A 23,732-nucleotide genomic window follows, 5' to 3' on the forward strand; every position below is an offset into this window, starting at 1 on the left:
ACCTCTCAGGTGATATAGACGCCGCTAGTCCACCAAGAGGAAGGGTTTAGAGGGTCTCCGAGGTTTTACCTTGAAACCCGGCCTTCTGGGTATGCTGGAGGCACCGTGTCCCCTGCCCTGTAAGCCTGTAAGCCTGGGCAGCAGAGGAGCTGGATTTGGAGGGAAGGACAGATCCGCCCACACACGCTCAGCTCAGTTGATAAGCAAGCGCCTTGGCTGAACAGAGAAGAATGAAAGAGACCCACCAAAAGAGAAAAGACCCTTGGGGAGGGGAATTTCGTTTCGGGCCAGTGTGGGTCAAGAGATTTCCCAAATAGAACACCCGCTGCAGGACGGCGTATGAAAAGGAGCCGGCTGCATCAATGAGGGTTCATGCGCGCTTGGAACCCATGTGAGGGGATGCTCCGGGCTCCCCGCGACGCTGACCTTCCCGCTAGCTGACATCACATCTTTTATGTCGGACGGAGGAGGTCTAAACGGCTGTCCATGGGAAAATAACCTGAGGATTTCAGTACCGGGAGCTCAACTGAAACCCCAGTGATCTGCAAACTCAGTCTGAGGCAGCAGAAACGGACGGTCCAGCAGCGGGCATGAGAGTCCCATTGAATAGACCACATCGGGAGTACCGGGTTCAGTTCTAGACAGTCTAAGAGAAGGAGAGCTAACATGTGCCAAGTGACTTGTAGTGCTAGGTCCTGTTCTGAGGGTTTTTGATGCTGCTGTTGTTCAAGATTTTTATTCATTTGACAGAGAAAGAGCACAAGTAGGGGGAGCGGCAGGCAGAGGGAGAAGGGAAGCAGGCTCCTCCCTGAGCAGGGAGCCCGAAGCAGGGCCCCAATCCCAGCACCCTGGGGTCATGACCTGAGCTGAAGGCAGACACCTAACCAACTGAGCCACCTGGGGGCCCCTAAGCATTTTTTTAAGATTTATATTTATTTTAGGGAGAAAAAGAGAGCGTACAGGGGTAAAGGAGGGGGAGAGGGAGAGACAGAATCTCAAGCAAGCTGCCCACTGAGCACAGAGCCGATGCAGGATTTGATCTTGCAACCCTGAGGTCACTACCTGAGCCGAAATCAAGAATCAGATACTTAACCGACTGAGCCACCCAGGCGCCCTACCCCCACCATCCTAAGCTTTTTACGTATGTTCATTGGCTTCATCCTCTCAACAACCCAGTGAGGTAAGTACAATCACTACTCACATTTTACAGATGTATAATTTGAGGCTCAGAGAAGTTAAGGTTTATAACCAGGGTCACACAATTGGCAAGTGTGAAGTCAAGTGCTAGCTGAGCCAGATGGCCCCAGAGCCTATATTTTTCCTACTGTGTCAGATTGTCTCTCAACACTTGTCTGACTCTTGAGATTAGAATCAAAACAAGTTTACCAAAGGGAAGAAGACCAGTTTAAGGGTCACCTGGATGGCTCAGCTGGTTAAGCATCTGCCCTCAGCTCAGTCCATGATCCCAGGGTTGTGGGATCGAGTCCTGAGTCAGGCTCCTTGCTCAGCAGGGAGTCTGCTTCTCTCTCTGCCTGCTGTTCCCCCTGCTTGTGCTCTTAAAATAAAAGAACCTGACACCTAAGCACAGTGTTAAAATGAGCTACATTTAGCCTGAACTTGCCCATAGATTCTGGTGTGTGTGATGGAGAGAAAGTGACAGCAATGCCCAGACAACAGCCTACCCAGGATGGCTAAGAAATTGAGTCCGAGGAAGGATTGTGGGAAATATGCAAATGAGCTTCTCTTGACCTCTCCTTCCCCTGACCTGTTACAAGGTTCTTTTTTTTAAGATTTTACTTATTTATTTGACAGATGGAGATCACAGGTAGGTAGAGAGGCAGGCAGAGAGAGAGAGAGAGAGAGGAGGAAGCAGGGTCCCTGCTGAGCAGAGAGCCCGATGCGGGGCTCGATCCCAGGACCCTGGGATCATGACAGGAGCCAAAGGCAGAGGCTTTAACCCAATGAGCCACCCAGGCGCCCCATTATAAGGTTCTTGTGGGAGTGATAAACTCTGTTAAGCTGGCTGAAAATAGTTTGCTCCTTCTCAAAGAAGTATTAAAAATATACAATTATCATAAAAAGAATGAAAGAGGGCGCCTGGGTGGCTCAGTGGGTTAAGCCGCTGCCTTCGGCTCAGGTCATGATCTCAGGGTCCTGGGATCGAGTCCCGCATCGGGCTCTCTGCTCGGCAGGGAGCCTGCTTCCCTCTCTCTCTCTCTCTCTCTCTCTCTGCCTGCCTCTCCATCTACTTGTGATTTCTCTCTGTTAAATAAATAAATAAATAAATCTTTAAAAAAAAAAAAAAAAAGAATGAAAGAGGTTTGGTGTTTCCTAACCCAGCCTCTACTGCAGGGCCAGTGCCTTATCTTTATTATCTCAGTACCCCCGCATGAGAGACAAAGCCATGTCTCTAAGGAGAAAAGCAGGGACTGGGGAGAAGATATCCTTCAACTCTACCTTGTCAATCCCCCAGCCAGTGACTGGGAGACAGGGATTTCGGCTCTGAGCCAGAAAGTAGAAGAATCAGACATCTCAGCCCACAGAAAGATCCGGGCTGAGAGCAGCTTCCTATCTTATTCATATCATTTCCCTTGCGCGCTGCCCCATCCCCAAGCAGGAAGCCCAGGGAAGGTGGGGGAAGGTGTGGTCAAACACCAGCTATTTCCAGGCATTTCGCTAGTCACTGGGAAAAGACACGAGTTTATCAGAGAGAAAGACATATGTGAATGAAAATATTTCAGAACTTCTATTTCCAACTGGCTGTTTCAACCAATAAAAGGACACTTTTAAAAATATAACTTAGTATGTAGAAGTGTGACTGACTTGGTTTTGACAACACCAGATCTGGGAGAGGCCGGGCCCAACCAGAAGGCTTTCTGTTCAGATTCCACAAAGTCTCTCCCGCCTTCTGGCCGCTCTCTCTGCCAACGGGGCTCTGCCACTCTGCCCCCAGGACAGCTGGCCAGAGGCAGCCCCTCCAGAAGACACACTGTCCGTCTGCTGTTCCAGAGGCCTTGGTTTCTCCCTCGCTTTCCTGTTTTCTCCACATGCAGGGGCTGCCGCCAGGAGGCATGTCTGTCACGTCCAGCCTCTGCACCTCTGGGTGCCCTGCCTTGCACCCCCAAACCTGGTCACAGGAAGTGACCCCAGTGACAAAGGCTCTCAGGGTGGGGCGGAAACCTTTAGGAGTAGTGGACTGGGGAAAAGAAGGGACTGAGTCAGCCCACGCTGCAGGATTAAGTTGGGTTTAAATGAGGACATGAGGACTTGGGTTTCTGGAAAGGAGCTTGCTGGGTTCCTAAGCCCCTCCCTCAGTTGTGCATGGAGGGAGGGGTAAGGACCAGCCCCAGATTGGCTCTTTGATTCTCCCTCCGAGAATCCCCCCACCTCGGCCTCCCCGCCTCTGCCTCCACACCTTGAGAACTTTCTTTCTGCATAGTCTGAAGGGGCCCTGGTCAGACCAAGAGCGACGACGCCCACCCTGCACACGCACGCACACATGCGAGTAACACACGCGCACACGTACACGCTCCCACTGCTCCAGGTGGCGGCGGCTACCCGTGGCCTCTCCTGGGACACAGGATCCCAGCATCTGGGGAGAGGGGGCCACCCGGGCGCCCCTGAGCTGCCACAAATGAGCCATGACTGTTGGGGGTGTCACAACGATGTGGAGCCAAATGAAGAGTCCCGCACTCCCCCTCCCCCCACGTCCATGTCCATGATCTCAGCGCAATGGGACAGGCTTGCATTCAAGCTTGGGTCCCACGGGGGCTCAGGAGAGAGTTGGGGCAGGAAATACGGACACATCAACAAATCCTAATTCTGACTCTTCCCCTGCCGTCCAGTGTGGTCTGGAGTAAACGGCCCATCGTCTAAGACATCCAGGTTCTTCACAGAGTTGCCTCACCCTGGACAGGCTGGAAGGAATACGGCATAGAGTATGTTGGGTACACACCGCGTATACGGGTAGAGAAATAAGGGGTCCCTATTAGGCACTCCTCCAACTTCGCGGTGTCAGTCAGTCTACCTTCAAGCAAAGGCACGGTCTCCTTGTATGACCCTAAGCCCCTGATTCTTCTTACTGGGAACCCATCTCCCCAGCCTCGGACAGAAACTTCCATCCCGGTTGAGTTCCAGCAGAATTTCTGGTCACACACCCCGCCATCACCCTGGCCTGTCCCATGACAAAGACACGAAGAGCCTGAGATCAGGAGCCTGGACAAGACACTTCTGACTGCTCTCATTTTTACTGCTGGAATGTTCCAATCAGTGGGTGCTGAATAAATTACATTAAGCCCAGAGAGACAAGAACACAGCCAAGCTAGAAGCGCTCGCTATCCCACAGCTTCCCAGAGCCACAGCCCCTGCTCCGCAAACCCCACCACGCTGCTCCTCAGCCCCAGCGTTGGGCACTTGGCAGGTTGGGCAGCTTTTCATGTCATGGGCGACACGTAGGAGCCACCAAGGGAACATACACCCAAACTGAAAGGAAATGCGTCTCCACTGTGAACACCTTGCCCAGTCTTCCCTTTGCAAAGGGCAAAAGCCTGCGGAGGGAAGGGACAGGATTGCACCCCCGACGGAGCCCCTACAAATGGGAAAACCAAGTCCTGAGAGGTTGAGGGGCAGGCTCAACTCTCACAGCAGGGCGGAGAACAGAACCCAGCAGTACGGATTCCGGGCCTTATCCTGAATTTCTCCCAGTAAATATTTATAGGGTTAGCAGTCTGCCTAGGTAGCCCAGAGTGGCTCATGCCCTCCCCTCTCCAGCTACTCCCAACCTCCCACCTGGTACTAAGCTCTTCTCCCTCCGAACCTACTCTGTGGTCAAGAACCTACTCTGTGGTCAAGTCCGCACTTGGCAGGCCTCCTGCCGACTGTCATTTCTGCTGTGGTACAGGAGACAGACAATTAAAAGCTCTGCTTCTCAGGGGACTGGCTTACGTCTTTCCTGTCAGAAAATCTTCCAGAAGCCTGAGGCCTTTAGGCACTGGCCCCAGGACCCTGACACAGGAATCTTTCCTTATAGCCCTCTCCAGCCTGGCTCAGCAGCTCACAGGGGTAGGGGTGAGCTTCAGTGCAGCCAGACTCACCCCCTCCCTGCCAGACACACTCCCTCACAGACCCTGAGGGGAACACACAGGTTGCTTCAGACTCAGCCGCATCTTTCCACAGCTCTCCTCAGCACCAACTTCTCCCTCCTCGCAACAACAGACAAGAGGCACCGAGTTCTGGTCTCAGTTCTAGGTCCTCGATTTTGAGCTGGCTGAACAAATCCTTCTGGATCTTTGGATCCCAGTCTCCTCCCTCTAAGAAGACTCCTTTAGCTCCTCTCAGAGCATCAGATTCAGCACACACATGGGTGCCCTGTGAACCCGAGCCACAGAGACCCGGGTCTAAGCTTCACCAGTCTACAGCTCTGGGCAAATCGTGGGCATGCCCTCCGATCTGGGACCCTGGGCAATCGTGTGACCTCTGAGCCTGAGTTACCTCCCAGACTAGAGTCGCAAGGACCCAACCAGATGACATTACACGTGGAAGATGAGAGAAGCCTGAGGTCTACGCACACCCGAGGGAGCTTTGGTTTCTACTCTCTCTCTGCGTTTCTCACGCTGAAGGCAGTGACCCATCGGTGGGCATGAAATCAAGTTCAAGAGCCGAGGCCTTTTTTTAAACAAAACAGTCAGACTAAACTAAGATATTGGAGGAAGCCAGTGTGTACCACACACAGTAAGTTGCTGGGTTCTGACGGAAAAGGTATTTCTACTGGTTGCAGGGAAACATTTCAATTAGGTCTTACTTTGAAAACTTCCTTGTGAATGTTCCTACTGTAAAAACTTGCTTCCTGCCCCCAGCAGATTGGGATGGTAAACTCCCAAGAATTCCAACCTTCCCACCCCCCCATCCCCTACCGCAGGGACCAGGGTGGGCCCCAGATACAAGCACTTGGCAGCTGGAAAGCATCCCCAGAATAGAAAAGCCGCACGAAGGAAAGCAGGAAACCGCTGTTGGCAGTGGCAGCCACGATCCCAGACAATGTCCCTGGAGGTCAGTGTTAGCACCTCCATTCTCCTGATGAGGAATCTAGAGCTCAAAGAGGTGAAGTTGCCCAGGGGGTGGGGGTGGGGGGGCGAGGACTGAGATCTGGGTTTGGATGGTCCCTGGCCTCCCCTCCCCTCTAGACTTCTACTGCCTTTAGCACTGCCCGGGAGATCCCGCCAAGCCTTGTCAAATCTCCCACACATCCTGCACTGCCCGAGACAATTCACCCTACAACACACACACACACACATAGACACACACACATGGCGGGAAACACCACCACATCCTTTCCTACCTGCCTTTCTCGGGCTTTCCCAGTCCCATGAGGGAGAGAGCAGAGGGCTGTGCTGGGGGCATCTGGGATTTGTCTTCGTCTTGGTCCCGCCCTTGTCCTTCTCTGCCTCTTTGAGGCTGATCCCCCCCACCACCTCCCAGTTCCCCACCCCCTCCCCCAATACCAGCTAACTGGTTACCCGGGCAACCCAGCTGGGAGGCTGCCAGTTACCATGGCAACCCAGCATGGCCGCCAGGCTGCCTTGCTGAGGAAGGTCAGGGGACCAGTCAGGCGATAGAGCCCTGGGATGTTGCTGGTAAGGACTGGCCTGGGCCAGGGGCCTACGTGCCTGAGGGAATTAAGTTCCTGCTATCAGGGGACCACGTCTTAGTCTCCCTGAGGCGGGTTGCCCCAACTTGGGGCAGCAGCCACAGGCTAAACTTCCCCCACCCCCTACAGAGTTCTGGAGCAGTTCTCAGACTGGGCTCAGCCTAACCCCGGCCCCCCCCCCCCACTGTCCTTTCTGAGCATATCTGGGAGTCAACATGAGTGCAACATGTGTGTGTGCATGCAGATGTGGTCTGTCCGTGAAATACATTGTAATAATAAGAGCTGATATTTTCTAGTATTTACTGTGTGCCAACCCTGCTCCAGCTAGGGGCCTGGGGAGTCTCTCCACTGACCCGTACAACAGATGCACTGTCCCCACTTGGCGGACACAGCCCCGGAGACTTGAGGAGCCGTGAGGGAACTGGCCGCAGGTGGCACAGGTCTGCACTGGCAGAGCTTAGGAAAGCATCTTCTGAAAGTCCCTGAGCCCCTCCCACACCAACCTGTTCCTGCCCCTCCCTGACCAGGAAACATTTTTAAACATTTTAAACATTTAAATTTTTAATCTCCATTAAAAGATTATTCAGTGTCAGTTTCATTCACACTATTTGATTTCATTCGGTCCTCACCCCTGGGAAGGAGGCTCTGGTTCTGGTGAGAAACCCATAAGCTTGACCTTCAGGCCCCTTCCTCGGGAATCCTGTCTCTCCAGGGAGACTCTACCACTTTCTTTCTTGGCCACCGACGTATGTAGCATATGTCTCCATCACACATGGGACAATTACTTGCTCACACGTCTGCTCCCTTACCAGACTGTGAATTTAAAAATTCATTTTTGTAACCTCGGACCTGCCGGGTACATAACGAACATACGGTAAATATTTGCCAGAAGACAGTGACGGGGCCAGGATTCCAAGCCCCGTTCGTCTGACAACGCCGTGATCTACCGCATGACCCTGTCTCACTCAGGCACTCACACTCATTCATTCATTCATTCATTCATTCATTTGAAAAGCAGTTACCGAGCAACTGCCATGTGCCTTGCTCTGTGGGACACACCACAAAGACAGAGACAAACACAACCATCTCTGGTCTTGCAGCAATGCCGTCTAGGGGAATGAGGAGGGAGGCCGAGGAGCACAGGAGGTAAATGCCCCCCCGTACAGACCATCCGAAGCCTTCTCATGACTGTTTCCTTGACTCAAAGCCCCGGAGAACCAACCAATATTTATTGAGCACCTGCTACATGCCAATGTGCTCGAATCGGCTGTGGTTTGTAGAGGTAGGGCAAGGTGAGTAGACCAGGAATTCCCAGGGACCAGGGACACTAGACTGTTTGGGGGACTCCACAGGCCTCTCTCACCTCTGATGTGATAAAGACGTCTCATGGGACCCAGCCTCCTACGCATGCCCACTTCCTGCCTTACCTCACACGAGGTGTTGCGGGCGGGGCTGGAGTTGTTACTGCCATTTTTGAGACGAGGAAATAAAGCTCAGAAGGGAAACAGCAGGATGTCTAAGTGCCTCAGTTGGTTAAGCACCTGCCTTCAGCTCAGGTCATGATCCCCCGGGTCCTGGGGTCGAGCCCCAAATTGGGCTCCCTGCTCAGCGGGGAGCCTGCTTCTCCCTCTACCCCTCCCTGCTTCTCATGATCCCTCACTCTCTGTCTCTCAAATAAATAAATAAATAAAATATTTTTAAAAGCTGGGGGGAGCACTGGACTAGGAGGAGGAAGCCAGGCTCTAGACCTCACCTGTGTTGCCAATAAATTCACCTCTCTGTCGGCACACTCCCACTCTCCCGTCACACCTCGCCAAAAGTCAGTTTTCCTTCCCCACGACAACCTCTTCATTGCTTCAGCCCGGCAGCCACCGTTTTGGGTGGAGGCAAGCGGGCTTGGATGTCTCTGGATGGCCCAAGAATGCTAATGAGGACCGAGGAACCAAGCAAAATCAGAAAAATGACCTCGCCACCAGAGGCAGAAGTGCACAGAACAGGCTAATTGCAAGCATTAGGCTAATTAAAAGCAAATTGGCCCCTGCAATTATAGACTCAGGTTTCCAGGTAATGATGAGCCGGACGGACGGGGGTAGATGTGGTGACGTCAGAGCTAGGAAGGGACCTCGCCTCCTCCGTGGAGGGGGATCCTTGGCCATGCAGTGATAAAGCCCGAGCATCCAGGAATGTTTACAGATCAGCATGGAGGGGCCCCGCCTTACTTCCTGAGTCACAGTCAGGACCAACTCTTGAGAGAGGCTAAATAAATGCGGGAGGAGGATTGGAGGTCAGCATATATACCATACCATCAGCCCCAAACACATTTCTTACCAACCTACCTTGGTTCCGATTTGAGTTAAAGCTCTGCCTTCTGTTACACATTGTTCATATATACACATCTAACGATAACTGATATTTGGATAACTATCTACAGTTTACAAAAGGCTTCCATATAGATATAGATATAGATATAGATATAGATATAGATATAGATATAGATAGACATATTACTTACCTAGTGATCAGCTAGTTAAGTGGCTAGTGATACTAATCCCATTTTTTAGAACAGGAAACAAAAGCTCGGAGAGATTAAGTGGTTTGCTACAAATCACACAGCTGCTCATTTGGACCAGGATTTGAATCTATGTCTTCAAGTTCTAGATGGGCCTTCTTCCCACCACGGGCAGGCAGCATACTCACTCTCTCTCATTATTATTAACACACAGCCCAGAATTCACTTATCCGACCGACTAGCACTACTTTGGGAGGCGCAAGGAGAACTCCAGCAACGGGGCACACTCTGGATGGACGTGACGAGGAGGGTAAGGACGCACCGAGCGGGAAGGGGGCTCCAGGACAGAGTCCTGTGCCCGGAGGACATTAGAGGAGCCAAATCCCCTCCATCCGGGCACCTGCCAGAAGTCCCCAGAAGTGTGACCTTCTGGGGGATTGTCCTGGGAACGAGGCGTGGCTGTCTCACCACGACGTTCTGTGCTGGCAGGACTGCACTGCATCAGAGGCTCCAGGAAAGCCTGAGAAAGGAAGTGGGGCCATTGGAGGACTAGGGGCATTTAGCCCAGGACAAGGACACCTGGGGGGCTTGGAGGGAGGGAGATCCCAACACTGTCTTCAGATCTCTGTGTTTCTCACACACACTAACCACAGTAAGATAATAGGAGCAAACACGTGTGTGGCTCTCATCGGCATGATTCTACCTGCTCAGTAGATAGGACAGACATGCACCTCTGTTCGCAAGAAGTGCATACAATAGGTAACTTGCTTCTCTTAGTCTTACAGTTGGAGAAACTGAGGGACAGAGATTTAAGTCACTGTTGAGGTCGTGTCACGGGTAGGTGACAGAGCCCAGGTTCAACCCGAATTCCACCCCCCTACCCCCGACGCCCCCTGACCCTCATCACTGCCATCCTGATGACTGCATAAACTGTCTTTTAGGAAAAACCAAAGACTCAAACAAATGACAACAGATGGGTTATTCATACTTTAAAAACCTCTTAAATCTCACTCCTAATCAAACAAATGCATTAAAACAATGAAGCAGCGATGGATTAAAGCAATGAAAATGTTACCATGTTCCACGCTGACGCTCGTATAACAAAACGCGTTCTCAAACACAACTGCCGGGAACGTAAATTAGTAATTTCCAACAAAGAATTTGGCAAAATATGTCAAAATATTTTAAAACACAGCAATTCCCTGTTGGTGGGAACGCAAACTGGGGCAGCCACTCTGGAAAACAGTATGGAGGTTCCTCAAAAAGTTATAAATAGAATGGGGCGCCTGGGTGGCTCAGGGGGTTAAAGCCTCTGCCTTCGGCTCAGGTCATGATCCCAGGGTCCTGGGATCGAGCCCCACATCGGGCTCTCTGCTCAGCAGGGAGCCTGCTTCCTCCTCTCTCTCTCTCTGCCTGCCTCTCAGCCTACTTGTGATCTCTGTCTGTCAAATAAATAAATAAAATCTTAAAAAAAAAAAAAAGTTATAAATAGAATTACCCAACCATCCAGCAATTGCACTACTGGGTATTTAGCTAAAGAATACAAAAATACTAATTCAAAAGGATACATGCACCCCTATGTTCATAGCAGCGTTCTTACAATGGCCAAGATACGGAAGCAGCCCAAGTGTCCATCCACAGATGAACGGATGAAGAAGAGGTCGGGTATATATATATATAATGGAACGTTATTCAGCCACAAGAACGAATGAAGTCTTGCCATTTCCAAGGACATGGATAGAACCGGAGGGTATAATGCTAATGAACTAAGCCAGTCAGAGAAAGACAGATACCATGTGATCTCACTCATATGTGGAATTTAAGAAACAAAACAAACGAGCAAAGGGGGAAATAAGAGAGAGAGAGAGAGACAAACCAAGAAACAGAGTCTGAACTATAGAGAAGAAGGGAATGCCTACAGGAGGGGAGGTGGTGGGGGATGGGTGAAACAGGTGATGGGAATTAAGGAGAGCGCCGGATTAAAATAAAAGCTTTAAAAAAATAAAATAAAACACAGCAGTTCCACTTCTAGAAACGTGAACTAAGGGAAAAAAAAATCATGGATATGTGCAAAGATTCAGATACTCGTGTATTCATTGCAGCATTGCTTTTAAAGACAAAAAACTGGAAACACCTAGTTTAACAAGGGGATCAATTAAAAAAACAGAATAGATAGATCATGAAACATCAGGAAGCCACTTATGTAAGTGACAAAAATATATCCTTGGCCCAAAATTTTAATAGTCCGTATGTGTATGGTGGTAATATAGTTACACGTCTATGCATGGATTCATAAAAAATACATGTATCAAAATGGCAAAATTACGTACCAAACCTCTGAGACGATTATGGGCTATTTTCATCTCTTCTCTATATGTTTTTCAATTTTTTTAATGAATATGTATTACCTTTCGACTCAGAACCATAATTTCTTTAATGTATATACTCTATTGCATTAATTCTATGTCTTGGGATTTATCCTAAGGAAATAATCCAAATGCAGAAAAGGCCTTATGCACACAAATGTTCATGTGTTATTGTGAAAGCAAAGTCAGGGTAACAACCTGAATGTCCCGATACAAAACCGGTTACATAAAATATGTTACATCCACACATTATTATATGCTATTTTAATATGAAGAAAACCATCTTTATCACCACGGGAAAGAGAGCTGACTTGCTTTGTGCTGCTCCAAAGAATCACAACCAAAAGGCAGACCTCAGAAGTGGGCTGATTTTGATTCTATATAGAAGAATGTTCTAACCGTGGAACAGGCTGCCTGGCGAGGTAATGAGCTCCCCGTCGCTGGAGGCCAGTGCTCCCAGCAGGGAAGGAACAGAGGGCTCGTCGGGGCTTGGAGGGAGGCTGGACCAGATGGTCTCTAGGGGGCATCGAGAGGTGTGGGTGCTGAGCAGGAGCCCACCTGCACTGCTCGACCACCAAAGGAAGGACACTACGCAGCCTGCCTCAAGGCCTCTCCGTCTCTGTTCCACATTTATTTTTTTATTTTTAAGATTTTTATTTATTTTACAGAGAGAGAGCAAGAGAGGGAGCACAAGCAGGGGGAATAGGAGAGGGAGAACCTGGTTTCCTGCTGAGCAGGGAGCCCGAGGACACAGGGCTCCATCCCAGGACCCTGGGATCATGACCAGAGCCAAAGGCAGATGCTTAACAACTGAGCCACCAAGACACCCCCACATTTATTTCTAAATGTTTCCCAACCAAACCATTCTTTCCTCTCTAGATGTTTTTTTAAGTGGTTGGAGACTGGTCTGCTAAAGTCACCTCACTATAATGCACTGGGCTCCCAGACCATCTCAGCCCAGAGCTCAATCCACGGCCTCTGACAGCCAGAACTCAGCAAGCTCTCCCTGATGCCCAGCGGTAGGCCTCCTCCTCCTGACTCTCCCCTGGGGGACCCACGTGGATCAGGTCCCTGCCAGGTGCCAAGCTCCGTGCCAATGGCTTCAGGGAACCTCGCTCCAGGCCAGCGAGGGGAGCACTGATGCCCAGGACCGAGCTTCTTCACACTGGCCTACGCCCCCTCTTCTCAGCTCACCTTCCCCTGCCCACTGCCCCAGGCCCCACGAGCTCCCTCTTCTGTGCCCGAGGGCCATAGGCCGGGCCTGGACATGCCGTGATGTCAGCCTGGGAGCCAGGGCTGGCTGCCCCGCGCTCACTGACTTTCTAGGTAATTACTTCATTTACACGGAGCAAGAAGATTCCGACTCAATAATCTAGGCAGACACGTTAAAAGTAATTATCTGTGCAATGCGTCCTGCACTGTCACCTTCCTGTGAAGACGGGAAAGAAAGCTGAACCCGGCAAAAAAAAAAAAAAAAAAAAAAAAAAAAAAAAAGCCCCCATTGTCTCGAGCCTCTGCAGCCGCCCGCCAGGATTAATTACACACCAGCGCTACCAGTCATCACCCGCCACTGATTGGAAAACCGAGGACTTTTAATAATTCATACCTGCAGCCCAGCACTCTGCGCCCTTGTGAGGAGACAGAGAGAGCCGCCTGTTTTCTGCAAGGGAGCCCAGCAGCGGGCCTGGAGGCCTGCCCGGTCCCTCCTGCCGCTCCCACCTGGAGATGGCTCCCAGCCTCAGGCCACTACCCCCATCTGTGGGCCCGCTGTGGGGAGGGAGGCGCTGTGTCTCCCTGGGACCTCCCTCCCACCTCCTCCCCACCACCAGGATCTGCTCATCTCCTGCCCCAGCTGAAATGCAGCTGCTCTGAGGTAGAAGTCCTCCCCAGCGCCGTGCGCCCCCAGAGGGGCCTAGAAGCCAGGATTTGGGGGATTTGTAGGGCGGGTGCCTATGATCTGGCCGAGACCATCTGGACAGGCAGCTCAGGCTGAGACCTGCCCACAGGGCTCCCACCCCGGGCGTTCAGGAGAACCCAGCACTCCCCCCCCCTCCCCCCCGGGGAGTAAGCCACGGAAACCACCAGATTGAGGGCGACGGGTCTATAGGGATAGGGAAGGACTGCAAGCTCAGAAGACCTCCTCCCTCTCTGGCTCGGACTCGGACTCCACCCCCCACCTCCACCTTCTGCAGCCCTCCCCTACCCCTGCACCCTAGGGCCGGCTCCCTCTGGCCTGCCTCTCCCCATCTCTGGCCTTCCTGGGCTCCGGCCCCCTCTCTTCCCTTCCCTGGCTGGCCTGCAGTCACAAAGAGCATCTCTCCAGGCTCTTCTCTCTTCCCCCTCTGCCTTCCTAGCAAACTGCCCCCCTCCCCCTCTGATCTCTCACCACCCCTCTCGGCCAGCTCCCCCACCTTGCTGCTTTCCCCAGCACCTCACACAATAAGGCCCCGCTAGCCACAGCCTGACCCCACCATTATAAACCCATCCCCTCGGACCCATGGACCAGGCCTCAGCTCCTCAGGTGCCCCCCACTAAACCTGAGATCCCAGAGATCAGCTGCCCCTAGGAATTCAAGAGCTCAGTGGCCCTGGGCCCCAACCTCAGACCCACAAAATGGACATGGCTTGACCCCTCGGCCACACAGAGGGAGCTGAGTCTCTGGGGCTGACCCGAGCCTGACCCTGGGACCCCTGCCGATCTCCCCTTCCTGCTGGCCTTCAACTCACTTCTGGCAAGATTAGAGGCAGGGTGGGGCTGGCTTCTTTGCTCTCGCCAGGCTGGGGGGGGCCCAGCTAGACCCCAGGAGGCAGGCAGCCCCAAAGCCCCAAAGCCAGCCTCACCCAAGAGATGCGATTCGAATGTAATAAATTCCAACATCAGCCCTTACCGGGGATTCTGGAGGAGGGGTGGGGGCACGGAGCAGGTTATAATTAGCATTCTCAGCATCCATGATCCCCAAGTAAGGCTGCCAAGAATGAGGGATGGGGAAGGCAGTGGCCCCGCAGTGCCAGCAGCCGGGACTCACAGGGCAGGCGGCTGGCAGCCTGACCAGGGCTCAGCCTTCCTCCTCCCGCCTCAACCAGAGGATGCATCAGAACAGACTCACCGGCTCCGGAGGCGGCATGAGCCCCGCCGCGTTGAAAAGCTAGAACTCTCCGCACTCCCCGAGGCACCCCTCCCCCAGCTCTGGCCAGCCGGGGTCCTCCTCCCCCGCCCCTCAGGGCCCCCTTCTGAAGAGCGGGGCTCTGGCTCCAATCTGGTCTAATCAGTCATCTCTCCGGCTGGCAGGTCCCTGGCGCAGGGCGAGGATGCTGTTGCGGTGACTGCGGGATCCAGCATCTTTCCCAGGCAGAAGCAGCTGGGCATGCTCCATGGGCTCCCGTGGGGATTTCAGGGCCACGTGACTCTCCCTCCCCAAGCTGTCACTTAGGATCAGGAGTAAATAGTCCCTGGAAAGGTTTAACTCCATCCACACCGGCAGCAAGCTGCTAGGCACCCATGCTTCCCGCCCATGGCAGAGTACTTGGACACAGCCTCCTGGCCTTCCATCACCAGGAAGAGCTGCCCCCCCCCCAAAGGGGATCGGGCCACCTTCCTCTGCCTAAGCTGCAGTTTGTTGTTCTCCCACTAGAGTGCAGGGAACCGGAAGGCATGGGGGTGGAGGGGGGCTGGCATCATGGGGGCTCAGCACACCTGCCTGGGGGCACCTTTGGTCTCTGGGGCTCTCCACCCAAGGGACAGGCACATCTCTGGGAGTCAGGAGGGCTTGGTAGGGGCCCTGGCACCTTCGCATCCCCTCCCCAGCACAAGGAATTGCAAGACAGAACATGGGCCGCTGGTAGAAGCCCATGACAAGGTGCGTGCGGGGACCTCTCAGGTCTCCAGCCCAAGCTGGTGTCCGGTGACTAGGCAAGGATGCCCCAGAGCCGGGGGGTACCTGCATCTGTTCAGAGGCAGAAGGGAGGCTCCGGAAAAAAGGAATGCAGCCTCACTTCTGCTGCAGGCAAGCCCATGCCCTTAAGAGAGCTCTCTCGCCACCCTCTCTCTCTCTCTTTCTCCAGCTCAATTTCCTTCTCTTCACATTTCTGTGGATCCTGAAACAGTAACAGATCCTCCGTGACCACGGGTGAGTGCAAGCGGAAGGCTGAGTTTCATAACCAGCTTCAGAAAGATGAAAAGAAGATGGGGTAGTCTCACCTGAACTTCTAGGCAGGCTTGCGGGCTCTTGGATCTCCCTGTTCCTGAGACCCAGAAGTTGTAGGGGAAACCAGAGGAGCTCGGGGGTCCCTTCTGGGGACAGAAATAGTTCAAGAAGCAAGAGCCCGACGAAAGGCATCTGTGGGGACTCACCCACCTGACTATTCTCTCTTTTCTGAATATTTATTATCACAACAACTTGATTTCAAAAAATGAAGCTTCTCTTTACTTACATGCACTGCTTATCTTTCTCTGTGGGTCTCTATTAATGGGATCTGAGTATAAGCCTCATCTAACCAACGGAAGTCCTTTCCTTTATTTTTTTTTTTAAGATTTTATTTATTTGACAGACAGAAATCACAAGTAGACAGAGAGGCAGGCGGGGGGCGGGGGGAAGCAGATGGATGGATGCGGGGCTTGATCCTAGGACCCTGAGATCATGACCTGAGCTGAACGCAGAGGCTTTAACCCACTGAGCCACCCAGGTGCCCCCAGAAGTCCTTTCCTTTAAAAAGAACCTGCTATGGGAGAAGCAGGAGCACAGGCTTCCATTGCCAGGGTCCAGAAAGAAGCCTGTTAGCGAGGTTGGGGGCGGGGGGGTCATTCCTGGGATCTGACCCACACCCCACTCCCACATGCCTCAGAGAAAGCTCCTGCAAGGACTGTCCTTCCAACCCCAGAGCAGGCCAGGCCAGAGTTGAGAATCTCAGGTTAGGGCAGTGTGCATCTGTCTGCAGGTCTGACTTAGGGACCCCCCCTATACTGCTCCCCCAGCCCCGCTGAGATGCTGTGTTCCGTGGCTGTGAGAAAGGCACTCAGCTGAAGGGGCAGAGAAATCCTGGATGCAGGCCTAGTGCCAGGCAGGACTGATTAAGCCCAACCCACCTGCCCTGGCTCTCCAGGACTTGGCAAGCCTGCCCACTGCAGGCAGGGGGAGAGCCGGTTTCCAGCCAAACAAAGATGAGGGGCTCTGGGGGCGTCTAGGGCCTTGAGGAGCCAGTGGGGCAAAGCAGGGTTGGGGCCAGAGATTACAGCATCCAGGGGGAGACAGGCAGGATGGGGAAGGGGACAAGGACCCGAGCCCCCAACCCACACAATCCTCGGGCAGCTGAAAAAGGCCGGAGACAGACAGAAGGGCCTGCTGGGAGGGTTTCCTCTCTGGCAGACAGAGGGCAAGGGCTGCAGACAGATCCTCTGAGCGGGCCCTGCGAAAGGCTCTGGGCGATCTGGGCGGCCCTGGGGGTGGTGAGAGACCCAAGGGAGGACGGCTGCTGGGTCAGTGCCTTTGTTTTGGGGAGCACAGTGAGGGCAACATTGCAGCAGGAAGGTCCCAGAGTCCCAGCAAGGGTGAGTGAAGAGGAACAAGTCCCTTCACCAAAAGTCCCTTCACCAAATCTACATTCTCTCTCTCGGGAGCCCAGCAGTGGAGAAGCAAGACTTCTGCGACACGCAGGTGCAGAGGGCATAAGGAGGAGGGAGGGAGGGAGGAAGGATCCTGAAGAAAGCCCCCCTTAGAATCCATGCCCCTGGGGCTCAAAGGGGAAAGTCTAAAACTCCGGGTCACTACCAGTCCCTAAACACTCGGGCCTCCCTGCCTCTTGAAGATCACAGTCCAGGCGGCCGTGGAACCGGCCGTGCAACGAATGGACTTGTTGCCCCCCCCCAAGTCAACACAGGGCCCCCCCCACCTCTGCCAGAGTGAACCAGCTGGGGAGAGAAAAGGGAGCCCCCTGTGGGGAGCTATCCTTGAGGACCTGCGGAGTTCCGACCCCAGTTCCTCCCCTTACCAATCATCTAGCAACTCAGAACAAGTTATTGGCTGTTGGGTCTCAGTTTACTGCATCTGCAAAATGGGGTTTCCCTTCCCTGAGCCACATACCATTCAGGACCTGTTGTCCTCTGTCTCATTCTCGACTGCTCTGCAAGGTCATGGGCCCCTTCTGAGGGCAGAGCTGGTCCAGTCGCTAAGGATCAGATTTGTTCCCCTGTGACTTCTCTCCTTTGTCCTGTCTGACCATTGGAGACAGCAGAGGGGAACCTCTCAGGGAGCCACTGCCCCTGGGGGACAACCGGCTTGAGTCTCTGAGACCACTGCCATTGGAAGCTGGAGGCAGAGCCCCGGGGTTTGACAGCCCCTGTGAGCTGCACTGAGCAGCCCGTGGGGGGCGTGGGAAGCACAGGTGCCATGACTCCGCGTTTTGGCCTCTTCTCGGAAGACGGAGGAAAAAGTGAGAGCAGCTGCGTGGGGCTCCCGGGGAGGCCAGTCTGGCGGTGACCCGTGGGGGCACCAGTGTGGGGAGGGGGGCAGTCAGGGGGGCCCAAAGCAGGAACAAGGGTTATCTGGGCTCTGCAAAAAGCATCGCTGCCATGTCTCCCTCCTGCCAACTTTGGAGAAAGACAGAGGCGCTGGTGGAGACAGAATTGGCAAACCGGGCAGCTGGCCGCCTTAGCAGGAAGCGGGGGAGGAGCCGGGGGCCAGAGAAAATCAGGAATGGGTGTAAAGCAGCCAGATCTCTAAGTGTCTGAAAGATCTACCAGACCCACAGTGGTTGAGATGTGGCGAAGGATGCTGGAGATGGTCCTGGTGGGACTGTGTGTCCCCCCCCCCCCCCCCCCCAGCAAAGGCTTCAAAGCCTTTCTGGGGCCGATCCTGTGTGCTTTGGCGCCCTCTTCTGGTCCGATGTGGTACACGCACACAAACCCGCCAGGGGTTTCCGCCACATTTTAACCCAAAGCTTTTTCTCTTCTCTCTTGCACCACCTGCCTGTAAGCCACACCCTCAAAACCGCAGGCAGGCTAGGGCTATGACATTGTGGGTACCATGAGAGTCACCTCCCAAACACCGAGCGGGGAAGGGTCACTGATAGACAATGATCATGTTCGTCTGATCCCGCAAAGTGTCAATGTTTGCTCACTGCAATTTGACTCCTCCACACAAGAAGGAAAAAGAAATAGCTTCTCAAGTTGTCTGTGTATCTGACTTTTTTTTTTTTTTTAAGATTTGTTTATTTATTTAAACACAGAGAGAGAGAGAGATCACAAGTAGGCAGAGAGGCAGGCAGAAAGAGAGGAGGAAGCAAGCTCCCCGCTGAGCAGAGAGCCTGATGCGGGGCTCAATCCCAGGACCCTGAGACCATGACCTGAGCCAAAAGCAGTTGCTCAAACCACTAAGCCACCCAGGCGCCCCCCTGTGTATCTGACTTTTATTGCTACCTCTCAGGATCCACGTCCGGGGTCTTCACCCACCAACCCAACGTCACAAACCTTTGTAGGGAATGGATCACGCAGGGAACCATGAAAACGAGTGGGCCAGTGGCTGTCCGTCCCATCCTTCCTTCTTTCCTTCCCCCCCTCCGCTCACTCACTCAGTGCAGTCAGGGTTTCTTGAACAATCTCCGCCACCCACCACCATTCTGAGCGAGGCACCAAGGCAGCCAGAGGCAGCTGTGGCGTGAAGCTAGGCACCCAGCCTGCGAAATCAGGCAGACACGGGGCTGAATCCCAGCTTCGCTTCCCCCAAGCTTCATGACATTGAACACATTTTTTTTTTTTAACTCAGTTTAAAATCTCAGTTTTAAGTCTCAGTTTTCTCCTTCCTTGTTAAAACAGCCGGGGATGATAGTACTTCCTTCATAAAGCTGTGGTGGGGACAGGATGAGACCACGTAGTAAAGCTGAGCTCTCGGGGAGGCAGGCCACTGCCACTCCCGATGCACGGGGAAGCCACTGAGTGCAGGAACAGACGTGAAAGCGTAATAGCTTGGTAGCACTTCATGACAGTACATCATGAAATGACATTGCCTATGTTACCAGACTTGATGACCGCACTATGTCTCCCCTGCTCTCGATGAGTTTTCAACCTAGACCCCTGTTCTCCGACTGGGGTGTCTGGACAGGTGCGGAAGCAGCACCCCCCAGGGACCAGTTAGAAACGCACATTCTCAGACCTTCTGAACCAGAAACTCCAGGGGTAGGGCCAAAGAATCTGTTTTAACAAGCCCTCCAGGTGATTTCAGTGCACCCTCAGGTCCGTGAACCACCAATCTAGGGAAAATAACACACACGTAAACAATTACAATACAGGTGGGCTTCCCTGAAGGAGTGATGTCATGGGCAGAGTTTTAAAGGAAAAGCAAGTGTTCACAGGTGGACACAAGCCCTGTGAGAGGAGAGATTAGCACTTGCAAAGGCTGGGGGCACGGAAGGGAGGTGTGTGTTGAGGGAACCACAAATGATCTGGTCTGCCAAACTGCGGAGTAGGGGAGGTGAAGCCAGAGGAAGAAGGCAAGAAGCCAGCTTATGAAGCCCTTTCAAGTGCCTGAGTAAGGAATTCAGATTTTTTTCCTGTAATTGATGGGAAGCACAAAAGAGTTTTAATGCAGAATGATGTGGCAATACAAATTCGGGCAAATACAGATGTGCATTGTGGAGAACAAGCATTCTTGCAGCAGTTTGGCCTGGGGAGGCAGGGAGATCAGTCCGGGAAGCTGCTAGAATGATCCAGGTGAGAGCCCATGGGGCAGGAATGCAGGCTCTGGCCACGGGGTGAGACATTTGGGAAGAGAACCGACTGGCAGTGGGGTGTGAGCCTGTCTCTGAGGGCTCAGCTCCGGTGGCGCTTCTGAGAAAGATGGAATCGGTGTTGGCGAGGAAAAGCTGATGAGTTCAGGACTGAGCACGCCGAACCCAGGGAGCTCACGATGCTCTGGACCTGCAGCCGGAGCAGGCGTTAGCTATGCCTCTGTTGTTTATCCCCCAGCATCTCCCGTTCATTCATTCCAGCAAATATCTCAGATTCCTATCCTGCGCCGGCAAGGTTCTAAGACACGGTGGAACACGAAATAGCCAGGATCTGCTCTCAGAACTGACAGGGCAGTGGGAGGCACCAGCAATAAGTAAGCAAATACAGAAACAGCAAGCTTCCGGCTACCTGGCAGGTGGTATGAAGAGGGTCTGGGAGAGAAAGCCTGGCTTGATGGAGCCTGAGACTCTTGATCTAAGTTTGAGCCCCACATTGGGCATAGAGTTCACTTTAAATAAAAAAGGGGGGAGGGTCTAAGGAGGAGCACAGTGGGGCAAGGGAAGGGGTAGTCAGGAAAGGTCACTCTGACAAGATAACACTCGAGCGAAATGATATGTAGGTGCCAGATACACACACAAAAAAAGAGGAAACTGCTCTCAGGCAGAGGGAATAGCACATGCAAAGGTCCTGAGGTAAGACTGAATTTGGCACAAGGGAGGGAAAGAAAGATGAGAATCACCATAGCTGGCCGGTTATGGAAGAGGAGGCCAGAGAGGGTCAGGGCCAGGCCACAGCAGGTGGTACGTGTGGAGGGCCAGAGGAGAGGAGAGAATACGGGTGAAAGCACGTAGTCGATGGTCTCAAGCACCAGATGTATATAAGGAATACGCAGATGGTATCACCAAAGAGAAAGGAAGAAGTAAATCTTAACTGAAGCAAGGATTTCTGTTCAATTTCAGGGAACGCTCAGGCCATAGCAGCCATGTCCTATCTGACAGAATCACCATCTGTCAGAATGGACAGAATCTGTCCATTCTGGTTTTTGTTTCAAGAATGGGGTTAACGGGGCTGCCTGGGTGGCTCAGTCGGCTAAGTATCTGCCTTGGGTTCAGGTCATGATCTCAGGGTCCTGGAACTGGGATGCACATAGGGCTCCCTGCTCAGCGGGAAGCCTGTTTCTTCCTCTCCCTCTGCCTGCTGCTCCCCCTGCTTCTGTGTTCTATCTCCCTCTGTCAAATAAAGAAATAAAATCTTTTTTCAAAAAAAGAATATGGTTGGAGCACCTGGGTGGCTCAGTGGGTTAAGCCTCTGCCTTTGGCTCGGGTCATGATCTCAGGGTCCTGGGATCAAGCCCCGCATCGGGCTCTCCACTCAGCAGGGGGACCTGCTTCCCTCTCTCTCTCTGCCTGCCTCTCTGTCTACTTGTGATCTCTGTCAAATAAATAAATAAAATCTTTTAAAAAAAAAAAAAGAATATGGTTAAGATCCAAGCTGATGTAAGTGCCGGCTGGTCTCAAGGCAGGGGATAGAAGGATGAGCTCTCCTGACGGATGAATGAAGATTTGGAAGGAGAGCAGGAGCGGAAAGAGATGAGGAGGACCCTCCTTCCCCCGGCTGGGCCAGGGATTCCTCTGGCAGTGCCCACGCCCCAGCTGTCTGCACAGCCACGCTCTCCCAGTCCCATAGACTCTGAGGCCAGACCAGGCACAAGCCCGTGCACGCTGAGCCTCGCCCGTGGGAATGAAGCCAGAACCCAGCCTGCCTGGGAGATGGAGAGACCCAGGCCGAGTCCAGTCGGGTGGATGTGGACCACCCCAGCCCAAAGAGTTACCTTCTGCTGTCAAGGTCACCTCTGAGACACCTTCCCCAGGTGTGCGGTCAGCTGCCGAGAGCACCAGCTACCCCGGCCCCCACAGGGGTGTGACCAACCCCCAGAGAAACACAGAGCACTGCACACACTCCTGCCACCTCCAGGATCACACGGGCCCCAGCCAGGAGAGCAAGAGAGATGGGCTGGGCCTTGCCACCTCCCGGCCTGCCTGTCTGTGTGCCCTGGCTCACACCTTCCCTTCAACTGGTTCCACTTCCTGGGCATTCCACTTCCAGGCATCCACTTTTTGGGCATCCTGGGGCTGGGGCTCCTTCCTCCGAACCTTTGTCGAGCCTTTGTCCCCGTGTGTCTAAATCAGCCTTTTTACTTTGCTGAGCTGTCTTCTCCCTGCTTTCAGCCCAGCCCAACACTCCCCTCACCCACTCCAAGCCAGAAAACTTCCCATGACCGACACTAGCTCTTCTGTACCAACAGAAACACACACCCAGCTTTCTCTGCCGCAGTAGCTCAGAAGCCTAGAGGCCTCCTTTCATTCACAGAACACCACCCCCCCAACCCGCTCTAGGTCTTCAGGGCCCCAGCACACCTTTTAAGCACCTTCCCTCCCAAGCAGCCATCAGTGACAACGACAACAGTAGGCCCAACAGCCAGACCAGAAAGAAACCCCATCTTACTCACTTAATGAAATACACAGCTCCTTCCTGGGTAGAATCCATCTCCCAGCCCTTGGGCAATCCTGCGAGAAAGAAAAATCACAACATGACTCTCTCTTCTCAGCCCCACAAACCCAATTTGCATGCAGGAGGGATGGGGCGGAGGAAGCTAGGAAAATTCACAGACAAGCCAACAGTGCTCAAACCAACCATGTCACCCCTTTTGGTCCACTCTTCTTATCCATGTGATTCCAGCAAATAAGAGCCAGAGCGTGAATGGGACACTCCCTGTGAGCGGCAAAGTCACCAAATGGATCACGGCCTCGCACGGTTTGCTTGTTCATTCGACAAGCTTTTCTTGAGCATCTCCTTGGGGCCAGGCCCTGTGCTGGCCTGAGATAGAGCAGTGAACGCAAGGACGCTCAGGGTCGTCCCACAGCCCCCTCGCCTCGAGTCACAGAAGCATAAGCCCCAGGCCTCCTAGGATCAGACCAGGACTCAAGCCTGCAAACCCTAGCCCATCACCTCCAGACAGGAAGTTGAAGACTTAGGAAATCAGTCCCAGGAAAATGGAGAAACTTAAAAAAAAAAAAAATTTCTAATCGACATGTAATTGACACACATTATATTATTTGCAAGTGTACAGGGTAATGATTTGTTATTTGGATACATTGAGAAATGATCACAAGGCTAGTTGCCATCCATTCCCATACACAGTGGCAATTTTTTTCCTTGTGATGGGAATTTTGGGGATTTACTCTTTTGGCAACTTTCAAGTGTGTGTCAACTCCAATATCATTGACTACAATCACCACGTCGTACATTATGTATTTATTATGTAATTGGAAGTTTGTACCTCTTGACCTCCTCCACCCATCTGGCTCCCCATCAGCTCCCCTCTCCTCTAGACCACGATTCTCATCCATTACTAATGACTTTGGTTGGGTTTGTTCATTTGTTTTGCTGTTCGGATTCCACATAAATGTGAAATCATACGGTATTCGTCTCA

General features: G+C 52.8%; 1 protein-coding gene across 12 annotated transcripts in view; it reads right to left on the reverse strand.

The window, feature by feature from the left end:
* The window catches only part of PLEKHA6 (pleckstrin homology domain containing A6), a 142,436-nt gene that overhangs the window by 107,545 nt on the left and 11,159 nt on the right, over positions 1-23,732 (reverse strand). For 11 of the 12 annotated variants that reach the window (XM_013058174.2, XM_045081053.1, XM_045081052.1 and 8 more), the window contains exon 3: positions 22,749-22,806. In XM_013058174.2, coding sequence (XP_012913628.2) covers positions 22,749-22,806 — 58 coding nt within the window. Of the gene's footprint in view, positions 1-14,627; positions 14,916-22,748; positions 22,807-23,732 lie in introns of those variants that run through there. The other variant, XM_013058186.2, reaches the window with a different exon arrangement.

This window comes from Mustela putorius, unplaced genomic scaffold (assembly GCF_011764305.1).
Source record: "Mustela putorius furo isolate JIRA1106 unplaced genomic scaffold, ASM1176430v1.1 tig00000508_pilon_pilon_pilon, whole genome shotgun sequence".
Lineage (NCBI taxonomy): Eukaryota > Metazoa > Chordata > Mammalia > Carnivora > Mustelidae > Mustela > Mustela putorius.